Source organism: Mobula hypostoma, chromosome X2 (assembly GCF_963921235.1).
Source record: "Mobula hypostoma chromosome X2, sMobHyp1.1, whole genome shotgun sequence".
In the NCBI taxonomy this organism is placed as follows: domain Eukaryota; kingdom Metazoa; phylum Chordata; class Chondrichthyes; order Myliobatiformes; family Myliobatidae; genus Mobula; species Mobula hypostoma.
In genome coordinates this window covers 43,193,275-43,218,693 of record NC_086129.1, presented here as the reverse complement: position 1 = coordinate 43,218,693, position 25,419 = coordinate 43,193,275, and the positions used below count along the sequence as shown (strand labels likewise).

General features: G+C 37.9%; 1 protein-coding gene across 2 annotated transcripts in view; it reads right to left on the bottom strand.

The window, feature by feature from the left end:
* The window catches only part of ttc12 (tetratricopeptide repeat domain 12), a 46,486-nt gene that overhangs the window by 5,696 nt on the left and 15,371 nt on the right, over positions 1–25,419 (bottom strand). The window contains exons 10-18 of one of the 2 annotated variants that reach the window (XM_063038784.1): positions 24,275–24,344; positions 23,328–23,416; positions 22,017–22,185; positions 15,680–15,772; positions 8,243–8,306; positions 7,901–8,035; positions 5,145–5,249; positions 3,329–3,397; positions 3,094–3,195 (exon numbers count right to left, since the gene is read on the bottom strand). In XM_063038784.1, the coding sequence (XP_062894854.1) occupies positions 3,094–3,195; positions 3,329–3,397; positions 5,145–5,249; positions 7,901–8,035; positions 8,243–8,306; positions 15,680–15,772; positions 22,017–22,185; positions 23,328–23,416; positions 24,275–24,344 (896 nt within the window). The remainder of the gene's footprint in view (positions 1–3,093; positions 3,196–3,328; positions 3,398–5,144; positions 5,250–7,900; positions 8,036–8,242; positions 8,307–15,679; positions 15,773–22,016; positions 22,186–23,327; positions 23,417–24,274; positions 24,345–25,419) is intronic. The other variant, XM_063038785.1, reaches the window with a different exon arrangement.

Here is a 25,419-nt window from a genome sequence, read left to right as displayed (position 1 = left end):
TTTCCCAATACCAGATCAAGTACAGCCTCTCCTCTTGTAGGCTTATTTACATATTGTGTCAGGAAACCTTCGTGAACACACCAAACGAACTCCACCCCATCTAAACCCTTGCTCTAGGGAGATGCCAATCAATATTTGGGAAATTAAAATCTCCCACCGTGACAGCCCTGTTATTATCACACCTTTCCAGAATCTGTCTCCCTATCTGCTCCTTGATGTCCCTGTATTATTGGGTGATCTATAAAAGACACCCAGTAGAGTTATTGACCCCTTCCTGTTTCTAACTTCCATCCTCAGAGACTCAGTAGACAATCCTATGACTTACTCCTATTCTGCAGCCATGACCCACCCCCACCTCTTTTGCCGCCCTCCCTGTCCTTTCTGAAACATCTAAAGCCTGGCACTCGAAGTAACCATTCCTGCCCCTGAGCCATCCAAGTCTCTGTAATTGCCACATCATCACAGCTCCAAGTACTGATCCACACCCTAAGCTCATCCGCTTTGTTCATCATGCTTCTTGCATTAAAATAGACACATCTCAAACCATCAGTCTGAGCGCATCCCTTCTCTATCACTTGTCTATCCTTCCTCTCACACTGTCTTTAAGCTTTCTCTATTTGTGAGCCACAGCCCCTTCCTCCACCTCTTCAGTTTGGTTCCCACGCCCCCCCAGCAATTCTAGTTTAAACTTTCCCCAATAGCCTTAGCAAACCTCCCTGCCAATTGATTCAAGTGCAACCTGTCCTTTTTGTACAGATCACGCCTGCCCTAAAAGAGGTCCCAATGATCCAGAAATCTGAATCCCTGCCCCCACTCCAATCCCTCAGCCACGCATCTATCCTGCAGCTCATTCTATTCCTATACTCACTGTCGCGTGGCACAGGCAGTAATCTCGAGATTACTATCTTTGAGGTCCTGCTTCTCAACTTCCTTCCTAACTCCCTGTAGCCTGTTTTCAGGACCCCCTCCCTTTTCCTACCTATGTCATTGGTACCAATATGTACCACGACCTCTGGCTGTTCACCATCCCACTTCAGGATATCATGGACGCGATCAGAAACATCCTGGACGCTGGCACCTGAGAGGCAAACTACCATCCACGTTTCTTTCTTGTGTCCACAGAATTGCCTCTCTGACCCCCTAACTATAGAGTCCCCTATTACCACTGCCTTCTTTCTTTCCCTACCCTTCTGAGCCACAGGGCCAGACTCTGTGTCAGAGGCGCGGCCACCGTTGTTTCCCCTAGGTAAGCCGTCCCCCCCAACAGTATTCAAACAGGAGTACTTATTGTTAAGGGTGACAGCCGAACCTGGTCCCTAAGGAGCTGGAGCTTGACGCACTTGGAGCAGATGTGGCCTTCTGGGAGGCTGGGAGTCTCCCAGACTTCCCACATCTGACACCCAGTACAGAACATACTTCCTGTTTCTGTTCTTCACAGATAACCTACGTCCTCGACCAGTTACTACCAAAGCCCCTCTACTCTGTCTCCCTCCTCTCTGACACCTGCTCTGTAAAGCTGTCTTCTTTATAAATCTTCCCGCTCATCTAACTCACTGACGTCCACGCGCTTGCGCAGTCGTCCCTCGATCAAACCGCTGAAGAAAAATCTGGCTCCTTTTAAACTCTTCGCGCCAGTCTAACTTGCTGACGTCCACACACTTGCGGAGTCGTCCCTCAATCAAACCGCCAGAGACAAGAGTACAGGAAGAATAGGAGATTGACAGGCTAGGGGCATGGTGTCAAGTCACCAGGCATTCCCTCAGTGTCAACAAAACCAAATAGCTTGTCATTGTCTTCAGGAAGCAAGGCAGAGCATGTGCACCTGTCTCTATTAATGGTACTGAGGTGGAGATGGTTCCTAAGTGTAAATATCGTAAGTGTAATAGCTTGCCCTGGACCAACCCCATAGAAACTATGGTCAAAAAAGCACAGTAATGTCTCTATTTCCTCAGAAGACTAAGGAAATTTGACATGTCCCTGAAGACCCTCACTAATTTTTACAGATACACCACAGAAAACAACCTATCCTAATGCATCACAGCTTGATATGGCAACTGCAAAAAACATATGTCAACACAATACCACAAGAAACTACAAAAAGAATTGTGTATACAACTCAGTCTATCACAAAAACAAGTTTTTCCTCCACTGACTACATCGGCACTTCTCACCAGCACAGGATATTGGCTGGACACCAGGAGATCCTAGCTGGAACAGTAAATGGAATAAAATTGGTCAGTTATTCTTATTCAATTTCCCATTCCCACACTGACATGGCTGTCAAGCTGAGGCTAGATGTAGATTAGAGGAACTGTACCTCATATTCCATCTTGGTAGTCTCCATCCTACTGGCATAAACATCTATTTATTTGACTTCAAGTAATCACTCCCCTCTGCTCCTTTTTCACATATCTCCAGCCCCTTTCACCCCATCACTTTCCTTCCCCACCTTTTCAATTTAGCCATCACCCACACATTACCCCTCCTCATCTGCTTCCCTTTATTCCATAGCTCACCGTCCTTTCCGATCGGATTCCAATTTATCCAGCCCTTTGTCACTTCCACCTACCACCTCCCAGCTTCTTGTATCATCTCCACTCTCCTCCCTCCCTCACCTGCCTATCACACCCCACACCTAAATCCACCTATCACTCACCAGCTCTTGCTCCACCCCTTTTTATACTGGCTATTTCCCCCTTTTTCTTTCTAGTCTTGTTGAAGGGACTCAACATGAAACTTCCACATCTATTTCCTTCCAAAGATGCTGCCTGACCTGCTGAGTTCCTATGAGTTCTCCTATGTGGTGCTTACTTTATTTTAATTTGTCTCCCATTACCAAGAAAAGCACATGCTCAGCTGAAGAAGAATTAAGGCACTGATACAGACCAGGGGTTAATGAAGCAGGAACTGGTGCTCAATTACATGTGGTAAATGTGCATTATAATAACAGCTCCTCATTCTGCTCAATTGAAATTTGCAGTAGGTACTATGTTGCACAATTAGTACAAGTGGCCTAGTTTATATTCCTACCCCAATGCAGTATTATTAAAGAGTTATGCAGTACACTAAATGCTGAACATCCGTGCTTCTTACTTTTATAAATGTGAGCATTTTCTTCACCATTCCTGCTTTCACTGCTGTTTCTACTACTTCATCAGACTGAGGGAGCACATGACTCAGAAGCCCTGCTGCTCTCTGAAAAATACAAAAGTGATTGAATTGCAAAGCATCGTAGCATGAAACAAATTATACATTAGACCAAATCTCGAGTCACCTAGACCTCACAGACATAAATTCGTTTAAACAGTTACTTGGTGATGACACTTACTGTTAGAATCCCTCCATCCGTGCTGGCAAGTAGGGAGATGCATCTTTCTGTAATATCTGGAGCTTTTACCTTACGATACATGGACAGAAAATAAGGTTGGAAAAATGAGACATGATAAACTATACAGCTTTGCCCCAATTTTCAGATTCCCCTCCAACCAGTTGAGCTGTGATCACAGAATAATATCACAAATATAAACGACTACTTCCTACTTTCCATGATTTAAAATATTAAATTAAAGGAATTTATCAACTCAAAATGTTAATTCTGTTTCTCTCTCCATGAATGCTGCTAGTTCTTATTAGTACAGTACCTCTGCTGCCATGTGGCTATACCCACTCAAGGGAAAGGCTTCGGGAGTAAATCTCGAAGAAAAAATCTGGAGCTGGAGTCCCTAAGGCAGTCCTACGTTGAGTTCAACACCGACTGTAACTCTTGTGACGCCGTTGGTACCAAACTGTATCGATCTCTCTGTTCCTTTGGATTCATCAACTGCATGGAGAGGGGGAACCTGCTACATGAGGGACAGTTTGCTCTCCATATCATACTGTCCTAGCTTGTGTACTGGCTTACATATCACATAGACAGCTGGCTCAACATCCACGGTGAACTCTATTTAACTAATTATGTGATTTCTCAAACCAATTGCTTGCACCAATGATTATTTGGTGTGTCATATTAAAGGGGGTGAATACTTATGCAATCAATTATTTTGTGTTTTATATTTGTAATTTATTTAAATCACTTTGTAGAGATTTGTTTTCACTCTGACACAAAAGAGACTTTTTCTGTTGATCAGTGCCAAAAAGAGCCAAATTAAATCCACTGTGATTAAATGTTGTAAAACAATAAAATATGAAAACTCCCAAGGTGGGGTGAATACTTTTTATAGCCACAGAATATTAAGAAGCAATGTGATATTTAGATGAAATGTGGAAATGTTTTCCACATTTCCAATTTCCAACATTGTTTCTTAATGTATTAACTTAGTCAGGCTGTAGCTTTACAATTAGTGCTTTTGTCAATATATGGTAATGATTTAAAGGTTTTCCATAGTAAATTTTACAGATTTTCTTTTACATCTACAGATTTTTCGTTCTGGTAGTTATATCAAAATTAAGGCTTATTTACTATCTAATCACTGGGCAATAAGCTGTTAGTTTTGCTGTAAGTAAAATTTAAAGACTCCAATAATCATCAAAGTAACCACTCATTCAATTTCTAATAAATGGTGAATGTGCAATTCTCAGCTTATTCTCATTATGCACCACTGTATAATAATTCTTGCAAGAAATTATATTAAGTGACTATTAGACGTTGATAGATATGGCCACTCTTGACTCTTTTGGGCTGAAAGGTTTGCCAAGACTATAAGTGCAGAGGCATAGAGTAGGAACAGGAACCATACTACTACTGCCTTCAGAGAAAATCTGGTGCGGCAGAACATAGCGGTGCTGCATGTTGGCACAGCCAGAAGAGCTGCTATCTCACAATTCCACCAACCCAGTTTCAATTCTGACCTCAGGTGCAATATGCACTTTCTTCCTGTGAACACCAATTATCTTTGGGGACTCTGGGCTCCTCCCAAGTTAACTGACTACTGTGAATTGCCCCTTGTATTGATGTGTGGCAGGAGGTTCAAGGGTTTTTAATGTGAGATAATAGGTTATAATAAATAAGATAATGGGACTCATGGGATTGCTCCAACAATGAGGACTTGATGGGCTGAAAGACCTTCTAAATCAAAGGGAAAAATTAAAGATATAAATGGTGCTTCAAAGAAGAACTCTTGCAATTAACGTCATTAATTTCCTACCTGAATGGTGGTGCATTGTTCCATCGATAAGTTTATCATCAGGCCCAGAAGAGTATATAGGATTTCTCTGTACTCGGCCATGGCAATTAGCATTATAGACTCATCCTATGTGAATTGAAAGACATTCTTACTAAATATTGGGTGATCATTAAATTCTTGAGATGCAACAGAAATCAATACATAAAATATAGGTTTAGAAGTCAATGCAGTATAATGTCAGAGCAATATGAAATCCCATGTGTCCTTGTATAACCATATAACTTGAAGAATTACCATGACTGAATAAGGATCACTGGATCTCAAAACCATTCTTTTAACTGGACCAATCACCGACTTTATGCAATAATACCTAAGATTTCTGAACTTTCTTGCAACACATTTCATAAAATTCTCCTGAACCTTCAATGTTGTTTCTGATTTTAGGTGGCTAGCCCACCCAAAAAACTAGTGTATCCAAACAATCACTTACATCAGCCATAGATCCAGTGTGGCACATTAGGTTCTGCCATATTTTCACTAGAACCATATTAAAAGGCTGCAAGGCTGACATTCACTACATAATTCCTATAAACTAACCAGCTGCCTGTGATCCATTTAATACTGTTGCTACATTCAGTCCTTGTTATACATTGATTTACTATCTGGGTCATCCCCAGACCCCATCCAAAATATTTTCCAGAGGCAATAAGGTCCACTTGGGGGGGGGAGACCTCCTAAAAGAATGGTATACATATAGGTGCATTCCCAGATTCAGATGTATCACACAATTTGACGGAGGTGTGTAGACATGGTGAGCATCCACTTTCCATTGCTTTGTGTATTCTACATGCAATCTGCCTCAGTAAACATTGTGTGGCCCTTCACATTCCAAGTTTAGCATCGTAAAATGCTAATCCACCAATAATAATGCTGAAAATGAATCAACAAGTATTTTCTTTCTAATGATAAAAGTTTTAAAATGCTTATCAGCACTTAATGGGCTGCATGGGGTGTCCACAGAGGGGTAGCACCTCTGATGAAAGGACATGTTGTGTCCATTCTGGGGCAGCTCACTCACCTTTAGTCCCCACTGGACACTCGGCTCTCATCTGTGGTTCCAAGTAGCTGATGCGTGCGACAGTAACCCCACCCTAGCACACCGCTTCGACAGGTGGGCTAAACAAGGTGAGGGTAGCCGGAGGGGCTTATATCCCAGAGAGACAGGGACATGCCTGTCCTAGCATGCAAGGTCAGCCCCAGCGGACTGAACGGATGAGATCTACAGTGAGATCCATCAGCAAGGAAGGCTGTTCTGCAAAGCTTCGTTGGAAACGAAGGGCGTTATGAGGCACAGAAGTCATGGTCATCCACTGCAACCAAGGAAGATCCCAGTTGGGACACTGGATCTGGACTTCTGAGGTCAAGAGAGTGGAACTACCCAGTGCAATGGCTTTTCCACTTTAAAAACTCTCCCGCATAGGTTTCCTGTCATCGTCAGATACAAAGGACAACCACCAGGTTCTCAAAACACACTTTCTAAGTGTACCGAATGAGAGGGAGCTTATGTTTTTCTTTAAATCATCCATGTGAAGACTGGCCCATTATCCCTCGTGAATAATGAGGGATAAGTGTACGAAGCAAATCATTACAAATGGGTACAAATAAAGATCATATGAAATATTCCACTGACTGATTTCCCCATGTAAAATAAATACAAAATACAAAGTCACTGAAAACAGCTCACTGTTTATGTCTGATGATGAGAAAAGTTGTTTCCTGAAAAGGGGTACAGGTCCACAATCCCTTATCTGAAATCCTTGGGGCCAGTTGCATTTCGGAATTCAAAATTTTTCGGGTTTCAGACCCCCCCCCCCACCACTCCATACCAAAAATCACGTATGCTCAAATCCCTTATCTTATTTAACCTCATTGCATAGGGGCTTTAGGACCCTGCGGCACACCAAACCTACGCACATCCTCCTGTATACTTTAAATCATCTCTAGATTACTTATAATACCTAATACAATGTAAATGCTATGTAAATAGTTGTTATACTGTATTGTTTAGGGAATAATGACAAGAAGAAATTTTATTTCCAACAAAAACATTCAAAAAAACAAAAATATACAGCTTCAAACGAACCGAATCAAACACATGGTAAATGACTTATTGGAATAAATGTAGAACGTCACTGTCACTATAAAACTTCAGTAACTTGTCTTTCTGTTTATTTAAATCATATACAGTGGTAGTTCCAACACTATTTTCTTCAGTAAGACACAGGACGATCAAGCTTCTGCAATAACTCCACTTTCTGCGTTATTGATGAAGAAGATTCCTTCTTTTTTTCTCATTGTTACCCATAGGGGTATCTGCAGCTCTTTTTGACATTTTCACAGTGAAATTAAACACAAAGTCAACAGTGAACACAAAATATCAGCGAACAGCAAATGCACGTGTAACCAGTACGAGCGCTGAGCCACATCTGACGTCTGATGGCCTCTGCTAGTGCTGCCACATCACACCTGAGTGACGTCAGCTGTTGGCGAAAAAAAACTTCTGTTTTCGGAGCTTTTTGGATTTCAGAATTTCGGATAAAGGAATGTGCACCTGTACTTACTAAACAGACACTGGCACTGGAAATTGTATATTGCAAGTAAATTATATTGGGTTAAGTTAGTTTGTCATATACACAGTGTGCAATGAAACTCACAAAGTAAATGGTATACACAATGGTGAGTGCAAAAGAAAGGAAGCATATTCTTCAGCAACTTACAATGCAAATTAGACAAGACTCCCAAAACTCAACTCTTCCTGCTACTCTCCCTGAAATGATCTTATCAGACGCGATGTTTCCTATGATTGAAATGCACTGTGGAAGGATCTGCCTATTCGCCAACTTCAAGTTTTTCTGCAATGTTTCAAGCAGCAAAGTTAAAATATGCATTAGAAGTATCAAACTAAATATTTGAAATATAAAAATAGAAGATGTTATTATGCCAAGCTTTAATAATAACATGCAATGTAAGATAAAGACGCATGCATAGGCCATACAATCCTTTCAAACCACCCACTTCCACAGATGCAGAGAACACTTGGGTACGAATCAGTTCCTTACCAGGAGAATTTCAAATGACGGTATTACATGAGTTGCAAAATCTTCCTGAATATGTTTCCTAAACCTAATGGGGAAGAAAATAAAGATGTTAAAATCATAAAAATATTCACAATTTTAGTGAACAAATTTGAATGTTTATGCTTATATATGTTTTTCAAATCTGGACAGTAGATCAGACTTATTTTTAATGATCCCAATTTAATGGCTTTTGAGAAAAATAAAGGAGGAAGGGGGAAAACAGAGGGGAGTGACTACTATAAGTTGGAAAAATCAATGTCCATGCCATCAGGTTTGAGACTATCTTTCTTTCTTTTTAAATCTTTTTATTGAATAAGTATACAAAAAGGTAAACCATATAAACATTAATACAATGTTAAAATATAATAGAATTCCAGAAGGTATCAATACCAAAAAAAATACTACAAACAATGTAATTTAAACATAAAAAACCAAGATAACATAATAGTATACTAAATTTTATATATATATCAATGGAAAAAAAAAGAAAAAAGAATCCCAAAAAAAAACCCACCGTGCAACTAACTAAAAGCAAAGCAAAGCAATGGGCTAACTTGAAACCAAACAGAGTTAAACTTAAAATCACGTCCTCAATCCCGACCTCCTTTAAAAACAGTGAAAAAAAACAAGAAGGGTATGTATTACATTAAATGAAAGTATCGAATAAAAGGTCCCCAAATCTGTTCAAATTTAAATGAAGAATCATAAAGGTTGCTTCTAATTTTCTCCAGATTCAAACATAAAATCGTCTGAGAGAACCAAAAAAAGGTAGTTGGAGCATTAAGCTCTTTCCAATGTTGTAAAATACACCTTTTCGCCATTAAAGTAAGAAATGCGATCATTCTACGGGCTGAAGGGGAAAGATTACTAGAAATTTTAGGAAGTCCAAAGATAGCAGTAATAGGGTGAGGAGAGATATCTATATTTAATACCTTAGAAATAATATTAAAAATATCTCTCCAAAAAGTTTCCAAAGTAGGACAAGACCAAAACATATGAGTTAAAGAGGCTATCTGCCCCGAACATCTATCACAAAAAGGATTAATATGCGAGTAAAAACGCGCTAACTTATCTTTGGACATATGTGCTCTATGAACCACTTTAAATTGAATTAGGGAATGTTTAGCACAAATAGAGGAAGTATTAACTAATTGTAAAATCTGCCCCCAATCATCCACAGAAATGGTAAGCCCCAATTCCTGTTCCCAATCTACCCTAATCTTATCAAATGGAGCTTTCCTAAGTTTCATAATAATATTATAAATCATAGCCGATGCACCTTTCTGACATGGATTGAGGTTAATTATCGAATCTAAAATATATGTAGGAGGAAGCATTGGAAAGGAAGAAAGTATAGTACTTAGGAAATTTCTAACTTGTAAGTATCTAAAAAAATGTATTCTTGATAAATTATATTTATTAGATAATTGTTCAAAAGACATAAGGGAACCATCTAAAAATAAATCCAAAAACCGTAAAATACCCTTAGTCTTCCAGGTTTGAAAAGCGCGATCCGTAAAAGAGGGAGGAAAAAATATGTTACCTAAAATAGGAATCGCTAACCCGAATTGATTAAGATCAAAAAATTTTCTGAATTGAAACCAAATGCGCAAAGCATATTTAACTATCGGGTTAGAGACCTGCTTAAGGCGTTTCGAATCAAAAGGGAGAGAGGAGCCTAAAATAGAGCCAAGTGTATAACCCTGAACAGATTGTAGTTCCAATGCTACCCATTTAGGAATAGATAGTATATCCTGATCAAGTAACCAAAATTTCATATGTCGAATATTAATAGCCCAGTAATAGAATCTAAAGTTAGGTAATGCTAAACCTCCATCTCTCTTAGCTTTCTGTAAATGTATTTTACCCAGTCTCGGATTCTTATTCTGCCAAATAAATGAAGAAATTTTAGAGTCAACTTTATCAAAGAAAGATTTTGGAACAAAAATTGGTAATGCCTGAAACACATATAAAAATTTTGGCAAAAAAAACATCTTAACTGCATTAATACGACCAATCAAAGTTAAATATAAGGGAAACCATTTAGATGAAAGTTGAGTAATATGGTCTATTAATGGTAAAAAGTTAATCTTAAATAAATCTTTATATTTACAAGTAATTTTAATCCCAAGATAAGAAAAATAATTATCAATCAATTTAAATGGAAATTTATAATATAAGGGAAGATGTTTATTAATCGGAAAGAGTTCACTCTTACTAAGATTTAATTTATAACCTGAAAAAAAACCAAATTGTGCTAATAACTCTAAAACAGCAGGAATGGATTTCTCAGGATTAGAAATATATAACAGTAAATCATCAGCATAGAGTGATAATTTATGGGACTTTAATCCCCGAGTTATCCCAGTAATATTTGAAGATTCTCGAATAGCAATTGCAAGAGGTTCTAATGCAATATCAAATAATAGGGGACTAAGAGGACAGCCTTGTCGAGTACCTCGAAAGAGAGGAAAAAAAGGTGAGTTTAAAGAGTTAGTACGGACCGAGGCTACAGGGGAATGATATAACAGTTTAATCCAGGATATAAATTTCAAGCTAAAATTAAACATTTCAAGCACCTTAAATAAATAGGGCCATTCTACTCTATCAAAAGCTTTCTCGGCGTCTAAAGAAATAACACACTCAGGAACATTTTGTGAGGGAGTATAAACAATATTTAACAATGTACGAATATTATAAAAAGAGTAACGACCTTTAATAAAACCCGTTTGGTCTTCCGAAATAATAGAAGGAAGTACTTTTTCTAGTCTATTTGCTAATAACTTAGAGAAAACTTTAGAATCAACATTTAATAAAGATATTGGTCTATAAGATGCACATTGAGCAGGGTCTTTATCCTTCTTTAGTATTAAAGAAATTGACGCTCTATTAAAAGATTCAGGAAGTTTACCAAGTTTCAGAGAAGCCTCAAAGACCCTACAGAGCCAAGGGATCAATAAAGAAGCAAAACATTTATAAAATTCAACGGTAAACCCATCCGGGCCAGGAGCTTTCCCCAGATTCATAGAAAAAATAACATTCTTAATCTCATCCATAGTAATGGAAGTATCTAATATAGAAGACATATCCTGTGAAATCTTAGGGAAGTCTAACTTATCTAAAAAATCATTCATATATTTAGAATCTCGAGGAGACTCTGATTGATATAAAGAAGAATAAAAATCACAAAAGGTTTGATTAATCCCCACATGATCCAGTATCAATCGATCATTTTGGTCATAAATCTGATTGATTTGAGATTTAACATAATTAGATTTCAATTGATTAGCCAGCAGCTTGCCAATTTTGTCACTGTGAACATAAAATTCACTTCTTGTTTTCTTTAATTGGTTTACAATCGAGGACGATATTGATAAACTGTGTTCCATTTGAAGTTCAGTTCTTTGTTTGTATAACTCCTCAGAAGGAGCCATAACATATTTCTTATCAATTTCTTTAATCTTGTCCACAATTGCCATCTCCTCCTGCTTCTGTTTCTTCCTCAAAGCAGCAGAATACGAAATAATCTGACCACGAATATAGGCTTTAAAAGTGTCCCAAAGAGTGTTAACCGAGATATCCTCGGTATGATTAATTGTAAAAAAAAGCTCAATCTGTTCATTCATAAAGTTAACAAAGTCCGAATCCTGAAGCAACAGTGAATTAAAACGCCATTGTCTGTTATTTTGTATATTGGCCATAATTTTAATAGAAAGCTTAAGTGGAGCATGATCCGAAATGGTTATAGAATCATAATCACATTTAATCACTGAAGGAATAAGACGAGAATCAATAAAAAAATAATCAATTCTTGAATAGGAATGATGAACATGTGAAAAGAAGGAAAAATCTTTTTCCTGAGGATGCAGAAAACGCCAAATGTCCGTCGACCCAGAATCAGAAAGGAAAAAGTTAATCAAAGTTGCAGATTTATTAGGTAAGGTCCGTAAAGGAGCCGAACGATCCAAAGCTGGAGACAAACAGGTATTAAGATCTCCGCCCCAGATCAATGAAAACTCGTTCAAATTCGGAAACTGATTAAACAATGATTTATAAAATTCCGGACAATCCATATTAGGAGCATAAACATTAACCAAAACTACTTTTTTATTAAATAGTAAACCACTAACCAATAAAAATCTACCATTCGGATCAGAAATAATATCCTGTTGTATAAAAGTAACTGAGGAATCTATAAAAATAGAGACGCCTCGAATCTTAGCATTGGAGTTCGAATGAAATTGTTGACCCTTCCAGAATTTAAAAAAACGTAGTCTGTCCCCCCTCCGTACATGGGTCTCTTGTAAAAATAAAATTTGTGCTTTAAGTCTCCGGAACACTTTAAAAACTTTTTTCCTTTTAATAGGATGATTAAGACCGTTAGTATTCCAGGAGACAAAATTAATAATAGACTCCATAAATCCTAAAGTCAACCAACATCAAGGGGGATTGACGATAGGCTCGACCCACGAACCCGGAGAGGAAACAGAACATACAAAAGATACCGGGAAAAAGGACGCAACCAGTACTTCAATAATGTATATAGCCCAAAGAGAAAAAAACTAAAACGTGAAGCCCCTCCCACCACCCTCCGCCCCAAGACCCCAAGGCAAAATCTAAAGCAGACCCGCCGGAAAGAAGCAAGCGCTAAAACTACCCCCATGACTTCCGGTATACGCTCCCTAAAAAAAAGGTATAAATATGAAAAAGATCAGCTAATTGTAAAACAGTAAAAAAGTAAATAAAAGGTAACTCAATTAAAATACACACACAACAGAACAAAAGCCAGAAAATATATATTAAAAAAAACCACAATAAACCCCAAACCCATGAATAAACAAAAAAACAACAAGAAAAAATAAGATTATTAACATAAACTAGTTATAAAAAGCAAAACAAAATAAAATTTTAAAAAAAACTACAAAATTTAAGGCCACACAGGAAATACGTAAGATGACAAAAAAAGTAACCACCCAAAATCCCCTGGGAAAAGAAAGAAATGACGCAGTTAAAAAGAAAGTTTAGCAACCATATTAAGAAATCAAAAAAATAAACTTTTCTGCCCAAATAGGGCACGAAAAAGTTAAAACCAACCAATTCACAGCCTCCGATCAACGGAGATAATTAAAAAAAATAGCAATTAAGATGTTGAAGGTGACAATTGATCCAGATAACTCTGGGCATCCGATGGAGAATCAAAAAAACGAAGGACTCCATCTGACATGCGAATCCTTAGACGTGCAGGGTACAGCAGCGCTGGTCTTAAATCCATCTTATAGAATTCCGACATCACAGATCTGTAGCGAACCCGTTGGTCCCAGATTGGTTTACTGAAATCTTCCACGAATCGGAACTTAAGATCCGAAAAATCAATAAAACCTTTAGATCGAGCGAATCGAAACAGTCTCTCCTTATCTTGAAAGTAATGAAAACGTAAAATAACATGCCTAGGTCTATCTGACCTAGACGAGTGTGATGGGATTCTGTGAACACGATCCAGTAGCGGTGGTTGGTCAGGAAATACAGTAGGGAATGCATCTTTTAAAAGTTGAGAAAAAAACTTCATGGGGTTGTTAGATTCAACAGCTTCACGCACCCCAATCATTCGTAAATTCTGCCGACGCATCCTAGATTCCAAGTCAGAGTTTTTAAAAGTCAGAAAGTCAAGTTTCTTCTTCATTACATTAATTATTTCTTCGATTTTCCCCATCTTAAGCTCACTTTGTTGCGCAGATTTTTGAAGATCAGATATAGCCGACTGATGTTCCGCAATGGATGTTTGCATCTTATCGATTGAATCGGCAATTTTCTGGAGATTAATTGAGATCTCCGTATGAATCAAGTCCATAACAGAACCTGCAATTGCCGTACGAATCATCTCCCTAACAGAGGTTGAAATTTCCCTCTGAATTAACTCCGATATAGCTTTCAAAGTCACCAGTGATTCAGTCGGAGGAAAATCCATGCCTTTCGGGTTAACCGGAGGTTTACCATCCTTGCCGTCTTTCCCGTTCTTAGACATAGCAGATCTAAGTTCCATCCAGTTATCAGAGAGTTCAATTTAATTCAAAGTATTGTAAGAGTTGATACCTTAATGGTTAATTAAAGTATAGCTGATCATAGAAAAAAAAACTCAGAGGTAATGGAGCGAGTCAAGAACGCGACTTCACTCCATGAGCACTACCGGAAGTCCCCGTCAGGTTTGAGACTATCAAGAAGGAACGAGGTGTTGCTCCTCCAACCTCCATTTGGCCTTATTATGGCGTAGAGGTAGTCATGGACAGAAATGTCGATGTGGGAAGGGGAAATGAAATTGAAATTCCCTCATGATCTGCCTATCACCTCCCTCTAGTTTCCCACCTCCTTCTATTTATTCCATGGTCTAGTATCCTTTCCTATCAGATTCCTTCTTCCACCCTTTATTTCTTCTACCTATCACTTCCTAGCTTTTCACATCATTCCTTTCATCCCCCACCTACCTTCCCCCTCACCCAGTCTCACCTATCACCTGCTAGCTCATGTTCCTCTCCCAGCCCCCATTTTTTTTTAAATTCCAGCTTCTGCCCCCTTCCTTTCCAGTCCTGATGAAGGGTCTTGGCTCAAAATGCCAATTTTCATTCCTCTCCATAAATACTGCCAGACCTGCTGAGTTCCTCCAGCATTTTGTGTGTAATAATTGAAAGATTGTCAGCCAGCTTTGCCATTGAAGTCGATGATACGGAATATCTGCACAGTTCAGAACTCCATATTAATAAATAGAATATAGAGATAAGAAAGTCTAAAATAGATTGCAGTACAATACAGGTCTGAAAAATTATAATGATTGCAAATGAATTGACCACGTTTGGCCCTTTCTCTCAATAAAATGAGAAGGGACTTGATAAAAAAAATAAGATTTTGAAAGCATTTAATAAGGTAAATTGCTGTGAAGCTATTTCTGCAAGCAGGGAGTACAAACCAAGGACGAAAGAAAATAATAAAAAATCTACCAAAGAACTTGGAAGAAACTTTTTTTTACTGGTTGAAGTGGTTGTAGCAAACAGCGTGGAAGATTAAGTATCTAAGTGAAGGAAGAAGAAAATGGGATATGCTAGTAATATTAAATTAAGTCTGGTGGGAGGATGCTTGTATGGAGTAATTAGATGCACTGATCCATTGGGCTGAAGAGCTAATTTTCATTCTGTATCATTTAATGTTAGTAGTGGATTTTTCATGGTGCTTGGAGATGACAAGCCTCATGTTCAACTTGAGACAAAGGATGAACATTCTGCTGATAGACATTGTTAAACACTAGGTAGCTGATGGAAGACGAATGGTATCCCCCTTTGAACTAATTTATAACAGCATGGTAATACTAAATAGTGCAAATACAAAGCTTGGAATACATCACATAAAGCTTTAAGTGATAAAATAGATTACTTTTTCTCTGGAATTAGGTTGGTGAGCATTTTCATGGCACTATCACTGGCTTCATCAGAGTAATCAGCGAATCCTATCAGAATCTTCATAAATCTGTACAAAAAGAAGCCATGTTAATTTTCAAGAAACAACTCAGAAACCTTATGCGCTTCAAAAACAAGGAAGTTGCTGTCACCTCACTTGCAACTGATAGAAGCATAATATAGAAGCATAGAAACATAGAAAATAGGTGCAGGAGTAGGCCATTCAGCCCTTCGAGCCTGCACCGCCATTTATTATGATCATGGCTGATCCTCCAACTCAGAACCCCGCCCCAGCCTTCCCTCCATACCCCCTGACCCCCGTAGCCACAAGGGCCATATCTAACTCCCTCTTAAATATAGCCAATGAACTGGCCTCAACTGTTTCCTGTGGCAGAGAATTCCACAGATTCACCACTCTCTGTGTGAAGAAGTTTTTCCTAATCTCGGTCCTAAAAGGCTTCCCCTCTATCCTCAAACTGTGGCCCCTCGTTCTGGACTTCCCCAACATCGGGAACAATCTTCCTGCATCTAGCCTGTCCAATCCCTTTGGGATCTTATACGTTTCAATCAGATCCCCCCTCAATCTTCTAAATTCCAACGAGTACAAGCCCAGTTCATCCAGTCTTTCTTCATATGAAAGTCCTGCCATCCCAGAAATCAATCTGGTGAACCTTCTTTGTACTCCCTCTATGGCAAGGATGTCTTTCCTCAGATTAGGGGACCAAAACTGCACACAATACTCCAGGTGTGGTCTCACCAAGGCTTTGTACAACTGCAGTAGTACCTCCCTGCTCCTGTACTCGAATCCTCTCGCTATAAATGCCAGCATACCATTCGCCTTTTTCACCGCCTGCTGTACCTGCATGCCCACTTTCAATGACTGGTGTATAATGACACCCAGGTCTCGTTGCACCTCCCCTTTTCCTAATCGGCCACCATTCAGATAATAATCTGTTTTCCTATTTTTGCCACCAAAGTGGATAACTTCACATTTATCCACATTAAATTGCATCTGCCATGAATTTGTCCACTCACCCAACCTATCCAAGTCACCCTGCATCCTCTTAGCATCCTCCTCACAGCTAACACTGCCACCCAGCTTCGTGTCATCCGCAAACTTGGAGATGCTGCATTTAATTCCCTCATCCAAGTCATTAATATATATTGTAAACAACTGGGGTCCCAGCACTGAGCCTTGCGGTACCCCACTAGTCATTGCCTGCCATTCTGAAAAGGTCCCGTTTATTCCCACTCTTTGCTTCCTGTCTGCTAACCAATTCTCTATCCACATCAATACCTTACCCCCAATACCGTGTGCTTTAAGTTTGCACACTAATCTCCTGTGTGGGACCTTGTCAAAAGCCTTTTGAAAATCCAAATATACCACATCCACTGGTTCTCCCCTATCCACTCCACTAGTTACATCCTCAAAAAATTCTATGAGATTCATCAGACATGATTTTCCTTTCACAAATCCATGCTGACTTTGTCCAATGATTTCACCACTTTCCAAATGTGCTGTTATCACATCTTTGATAACTGACTCTAGCAGTTTCCCCACCACCGACGTTAGGCTAACCGGTCTATAATTCCCTGGTTTCTCTTTCCCTCCTTTTTTAAAAAGTGGAGTTACATTAGCCACCCTCCAATCCTCAGGAACTAGTCCAGAATCTAATGAGTTTTGAAAAATTATCACTAATGCATCCACTATTTCTTGGGCTACTTCCTTAAGCACTCTAGGATGCAGACCATCTGGCCCTGGGGATTTATCTGCCTTCAGTCCCTTCAATTTACCTAACACCACTTCCCTACTAACATGTATTTCGCTCAGTTCCTCCATCTCACTGGACCCTCTGTCCCCTAATATTTCTGGAAGATTATTTATGTCCTCCTTAGTGAAGACAGAACCAAAGTAATTATTCAATTGGTCTGCCATGTCCTTGCTCCCCATAATCAATTCACCTGTTTCTGTCTGCAGGGGACCTACATTTGTCTTTACCAGTCTTTTCCTTTTTACATATCTATAAAAGCTTTTACAGTCCGTTTTTATGTTCCCTGCCGGTTTTCTCTCATAATCTTTTTTCCCCTTCCTAATTAAGCCTTTTGTCCTCCTCTGCTGAACTCTGAATTTCTCCCAGTCCTCAGGTGAGCCACTTTCCCTGGCTAATTTGTATGCTTCTTCTTTGGAATTGATACTATCCCTAATTTCTCTTGTCAGCCACGGGTGCACTACCTTCCTTGATTTATTCTTTTGCCAAACTGGGATGAACAATTGTTGTAGTTCATCCATGCAACCTTTAAATGCTTGCCATTGCATATCCACCGTCAATCCTTTAAGTGTCATTTGCCAGTCTATCTTAGCTAATTCACGTCTCATAACTTCAAAGTTACCCCTCTTTAAGTTCAGAACCTTTGTTTCTGAATTAACTATGTCACTCTCCATCTTAATGAAGAATTCCACCATATTATGGTCACTCTTACCCAAGGGGCCTCTCACGACAAGATTGCTAATTAACCCTTCCTCATTGCTCAAAACCCAGTCCAGAATAGCCTGCTCTCTAGTTGGTTCCTCGACATGTTGGTTCAAAAAACCATCCCGCATACATTCCAAGAAATCCTCTTCCTCAGCACCTTTACCAATTTGGTTCACCCAATCTACATGTAGATTGAAGTCACCCATTATAACTGCTGTTCCTTTATTGCACACATTTCTAATTTCCTGTTTAATACCGTCTCCGACCTCACTACTACTGTTAGGTGGCCTGTACACAACTCCCACCAGCGTCTTCTGCCCCTTAGTGTTACGCAGCTCCACCCATATCGATTCCACATCTTCCCGGCTTATGTCCTTCCTTTCTATTGCGTTAATCTCTTCTTTAACCAGCAACGCCACCCCACCTCCCCTTCCTTCATGTCTATCCCTCCTGAATATTGAATATCCCTGAACGTTGAGCTCCCATCTCTGGTCACCCTGGAGCCATGTCTCTGTGATCCCAACTATATCATAATCATTAATAACAATCTGCACTTTCAATTCATCCACCTTATTACGAATGCTCCTTGCATTGACACATAAAGCCTTCAGGCGCTCTTTTACAACTCTCTTAGCCCTTATAATTAATAATACTGTGGCCAAAAAATTCAGATGTGCAGAATAGGGAAGTCGACATTTGTTCTAAGTGGAATCTGATTAGTGTAATTTCTCTGCCATATCATGTCACTCCAGAAATTTGATCAGGTATATCTGATCACAAATTGTACTTGCACTACCAAACTCATTTCCAGATTAGATATCAACATAATTATTCTATTCTTGTGATTTTTTTTAACTTAGTTACTGCACCCCTGTTGTTTGGTAGTCTTGGAGTAGAAAGATTTTGATAGCATTGCTTTCTCTGGAGCAGCATGATTTAAAGGCCTTCTCCCTGAGCAGGTCCTAGCTTGGTTCTGAAAATACAAAACAGTACAGTACATCCTACTTTAATTACCTAACCACACGTATTTGCAATCCATGTGTCACTAGAATACATACAAAACTCTCAACTTGTCCCACACCTCCAATACATGTATGTAAGCAAGGTATTGTATTAAGGTTAGTAAAATCCAGGTGCAATGAATCACATGGAAGTATGATGCTTTAGCAATATGAGAAAACTGACTTTAAAGAAAAGGGGTTAAACAGGCTCTAAATATCATTGCATTCAATGCATTTAGGAAACATGGGAAAGGAAAGTGGACTGGCTGAATTAATTAAGGGGAATACTGTAGTGCTGAAAAGTGATTTCCTGAAAAACAAAATTGAAGACAGAATCAATCTCTTTAGAGTTAAGAAACAATAAATGTCCTATTATCTGATTAGGATTATACTATAGGTTATCACCTAGTGAGCGGTATATTGTGGAGAAGATTTATAGAAAAATTGCAGAAATGTGCAGAAATTCTAGAGCAATGATAATGGGGGATCAACAAAGCAAATACCAAAAGGGAAAATGTGTTCAAGATGTTGTGACCAGTACATTTCCCATTAAATGGGGATGGCTGGACTTGGCTCTTTGAAATGAAACATACTAAGTGAAACAAATATTAATGGATCAACATTCAGAAAATAGTGATCATATCATAAATTTTAAAACAGCAATGGAAAGATATGTGAACCTCTCTAAGATAAAAAAAAAATGTCAACTGGAGAAGAACTAAATTTCAATGAAAACGAGTTTGTCCCAGAAACAAAGCCTTGCAGAAAAAATTAAAATTGAATAAAGGGAAGCACCTAGGATATACTGTTTCAGCTAGAGATGAAGTATATTCCCTCGAGGGAGAAGATTAGGGGAATAAAGACATACAATTCCCTGGCCGACTAAAAAGATGGAGAATAAAATGGAGCAGAAACATAAAGGCATAAGGCAGATGCCAGGTTGTTAATACACATAAAAAACTGGTTGATTACAAAATACTGAAAGTATTTTAAAAAATGAGGGAAGCAAAAAGAGTGCATGTACAAAGATTGATAGGAAATACAAAATGAAACCCAAAAAATATTACTTAGGTGTGTGATCAGAAAGAGAATCATAAGACGAGAGATGGTGCCAAATAGAGATCAAAGAGGAAAAGTGCTTATGAAGACAGATATACAAAGTAAGTACTTTACATCAGCCTTCACTAAGGACATATTGTTGTTGGAGTCTCAATAAATGTAACTGAGTTTAGTGCCAGATAAAAAATAGTAGATGGACTAATGAGGCCACTTGCGGTTAATGTTATTCAATCACCTGGTCCAGATGGGATTCATCATGGGTTTCTGAGATAATTAAAGGAGGAAAAAGCAAAAGGAGTGGCCACCATCTTTTTAATATATCTTTTTAACATATTCAGAGATGGTAGCAGAGAACTGGAAAAATGAAAATATTATAACCTTGTTCAAAACAGGCTGTGGAAATAAACCCAGTACTTTAGGCCAATCAGTCTAACCTTGGTGGTAGGAAAAATTCTAAGTTAATAATCAAGGGCCGAATTAGCAGTTACTTGAGAATTAACTGTGGATTAGAAAGTATACATAGGCATACTAAAGACAAATCACATCTAACTGATAATAGAGTAATTTGATGGTGTATTATGCAGAATCAATGAAGAAAATGCAATTGGTGTTGTACATATAAACTTCCAAAATAGTTCTGATAAAGTGCCAAATGATAGGCATGTCATCAGGATTAAAGGCCATAGAATAAAAGACTATAGCGACAAGGATATAAAATTGGTTAATTAATAGGAATTAAGAATACTCATGAATGGAGAATATTCTTGGCCTGAAAGGCACGACACAGTGGAGATCTTACAGGAGTTGATGCATAACTATTGCCTTTCTTAATAGACAGGGCATAATTTCCAAAGTTACCAATGACACTAAACATGAACCGTGAGGAAGGCAGCAGTTGACATCGATATGAGATGGCAAAGGTAGGATAGATAATTAGATGGCAGATTTAAAGAAATGTTAAGATTTCCATTTTGCAAGGGAAATGAGTAAAGTATCAACAAGAGGACCTGATTCTAAATAAAATGTACAAGAAGATGAAGATCTCAGGATCTACAGGCAATTTTAAAATGTTATTTATTGCTCATAGAAGTGACTGTACATAGTTAAGAAAAACATAAAGATCCATGAGCTTGACGACGGGAATAAAGTCCCAGAGAAATCCTAATGAATCTTTTTAAAACACTGGTCAGATCGCAGTGCAGTACTGGATACCAGGGAAAATTTAATTACAGCATTTAAAAGCTGAAAAGGTGCCTTGACAGGAAAGACAACTATGACAGCGGATTTGTTATTCCAGAGTAAATATGAAGTTGATGGGGCAAATTATCTTCTGTGCTTTCTACCCCCTCTAAGACAACAAAATTATCCCATGAGAGCATCTGGCAAATTTATGAGCTATAGCCACATCCCCACACCCAACATTCTTGATATCTGCTGCAAAGGCATGCTAAATTAATATTTCTTTTCAGTAGTAGTAAAAAGAATATCAATAAATTCCATAAAAATCTTCAATCAGAATGAAAGCAGCTCAGCTAACTTTATCAACACAATTCTTTAATTGTGATGCTCTGAAGACTCGAGAACAAATGAAAACACCAATCAATCTGCTTTGCCATACAGTAGATGTTTACGTAAACAATATTTTTTTCTGATTATTTCTAGTGCAATGTTTTCTCACTAAACTTTATCTGAACTGGGCTTGCATATAGATATTTCAAACTCTATTTCAAATGTTAGCACAAAGTAAGACTCCTATTTACATATGTGATAGAGAGATTACCTGGTTAAATTGAGATTACATAGCAGAAGATCTCTGCCATATTCTGTCGAAAGGAAAGTAGACAGTAGAGCTAGACACTCCTTATAGATCTCACTCTCCTTGCATAACAACAGATTCAGTACTAGTTCACTTGTATCAGAAGAAGTGATAAGAGTTCGCTGATTTTCCTCTATAAACAGAAAAGTTTAGAGAAAGAAACAAATTAGACATTTTATTGATCCAAATAAAAATTCTTGAGATGAATTACTTGAGATCTCTTTTTGCATAAAGGATTGGCACTAGGTTTTATTTTCATACACTGTTTACTGGAATAATCAATTTCTAATCATACCTTGTCCTCAGAGAGGCCTGCAATTTAAATATGCTGTTTATTACATAATATGAAACCAACAAAGGAATTGAAATGTTATTAACATTTATTTCATATCGTAACTCAGCTGGTCATGTATCCAATTACTTGCTAAATACATTAATTTCTATATCATCATCAAGCAAATCATTCCAAATATTTAGCAGCTTCCAAGGGAAGGAAATGAAAAGCAAAACAAAACCTGCAAATAATCACAATGTGAAATAAAATGGAAAACGCTAAAGATATTCAAGCAGATAAGGCAGTACCTGTGGACAGAAAAACAGAATTACCATTTCAGGTTAATATTGGACATCATAGCCTCAATGTTCTGAATCTTCCTTGATAAACAACATTATCCCACCTGCTAATCCTTTTAGAATATTGTACAACCCACAACACTGAGCACATGGTCCTGGATATTCTGCAACCATGTCACCAAAAGAACTATTAGATTATACTCCTTATTACTATTTGTGCCGTCAACTTCACAAATCATCTACTTATTACAAATGCTAATATGTATTCAAAGTCTTAAGCTTTGAATTTTTATTTGCAATTCTTACTGCAGATTCCATTTCTGCAGCATACTTCTGCTTATATTTTCTACTACTTTCAATGTCTTATCCCTCCCTCCCCCACAATCCTCATTTCTTTTTGATATTTTAAACATTTTCTCACTAGAGTACTAGCCCCTCCCCATACTAATTAGTTTAAAGCATTGTCCACAAACTTATTTATCTGATTCATTAGGTTTAAATTTATTCCTACTTTTTAATTTAATCCTCTAGCCCTACTTTATTCATACTAATTGGTTGCCCATCCACAGAACATTACCCAATAGTTGCAACTGAAAAAGTTTTTTGTCATTTTCTCTTCTCTGCCATGCGCACTAGACAAATTAAAGAACTACAATGAACAGTAATAAAAGAATGACCAAAAAGTAGAATACATCTATCTACCGTTTTCATGACAGACGGCCTTCCATAGCGCAAGGACAGAGACACAAAGTTCCACCTCACATGGTTCCTTCTGTGACTTGACAAGACTCCTGTTAAAGACATGCCCGTCAATAAATTATTGTTGGTTCTTGCAAAATTATACAAACTATTAAAACACCTTTGTAAAAAGAGTGGTTATCCAAACATTTTCCAAAAGGAATAGTTCCATAAAGAATCCAACAATGTACTGTTTTAATTAAAGAAATAGATGTTTGAAATATATATTAACAGTCCTGATGAAAGGTCTCAGCTCAAAATAGTGACTGTTTATTCCACTCCAAAAATGCTGCCTGATCTGCTGAGCTTTCCATCATTTTGTGTGCATTGCTCAAGATTTCCTGCATCTGCAAAACCTCTTGTATTTATGAAATCTATTATCAACAGGTTTGTACATTATGAATAAACTTTTGTAGATAGTCAATGAGCATTTACTTGTAAAGTACATACAGGTAATGAAATATTTTTTGTCCATGTTAGGTAGTTTACAGTTAGTCCATCCATTAGTGGAAACCGAATCTAATGTGTACGTATCCCTGATGCAATGACTGCTGGAGATGGAAAGTTCTTGTTCCTGTAGCAATTATACTGTGGCTGCTGTGAAGCATATAGATACCTCTCAAGATAGCCTATAACATCTGGCAGAATGTGACCCTGTGTCAAATAAATACTTATTTTGCTTTTTGCCAGTGCAACTCAAGATACAGACTACTACCCAGGTATATTTGAGCTGTCATTTATTTACTCCTGGATGAAACACCAGCTTGTCCAGGAATTATTGTGTCTACTCAAGTATCTGCCATAAAGGTTAATGGATACAAAATCCATTTCAATACATCGGTATGTTATCCTTGTTTTCCAAACCTTCAGCTGGTGTCAAAATCGGTATCATCTGAAACAAACAATCTTACCTTCTTAGAATCACATTGTCATTGATAATGCTGAATCCACCATTTATTCTAAATAATGTCTGCTCAGTACCTGCAACAATAGGCAAATGTCAATTATGTTGAAGTTTGTAAATATATTCAGCTTATCAGCTTTCACTACAGATAATAACAGAACAAATCGATAAAGAAATCCCATATAGAAATACCATATAGATATATCAATGCTCATAAATGAAAGTTGAATTAATGTTTCAAATTTATAACCACCAGAAACAATGAGACAAGCAAACTAGTTCAATCAGGCTGACAAAAAACAAAGATTCTGAATAGTTTTCAGGAAGATACAAAGTCCCAGGTGACTTAAAACCTCAATCTTCAGATTCAGTAGTGAGGGTGTTGTTAATCCACTAAATTAAACTGTTATTAAAATTTAAAATAAAACTGAAAATGCTGGAAATCTGAAATAAAAACATAAAATGCTGTAAAAACTTCACAGGTCAGGCAGCATCCATGGAAAGAGAAAGCCACGGATAAAGAGGAGTGACATTTCAGAGGCCTCTGTGTGAATTGTCAACATCTGAGCATGTGCAACGGAGACAGAGACAAATTCTCTGTTCATAAATAACATTACACAAACTTCACAACATTAGTAACACATTACATGAGCAGCCTTTCAACAGCCATATAATTTCACCCAAGCAGAGAATCTTCTCTGCAACTTAAACTAAAATCTCTCTTTCTCTGTTCTAATGAAAGGTCTCATACTTGGAACATTAAGTGTCTCATTTTCAGCAGATGCTGCCTGTCTTGCTGAGTTTTTTCCCCCAGCATTTTTTGATTTTTACATCAATTGATAATCTCACTTGAGTAGAACTCCTAAGAGTCCCAACATTAATGACCCTATAGCTGCAGGTGATGCCAAATTCCCTTGGTCAGCAGTAGCACCTGGGCCAAGACCAAGACAACAATGAACTGTTGTTATCAGTTCAAAGAAGCCTCAATATACATAAAAGACTGACACCAAGAAGTTTTCAAATATATGCAAATTGTAGTGGATGCTTTTTATCACATGTCCCTGCAGACAGTTTACATCATTCAAGTCTGATTACTCTCAAATGTGATATGGCTTGTTGAACTGAGTGTTGATATTGAAGGTTATTTGTCAT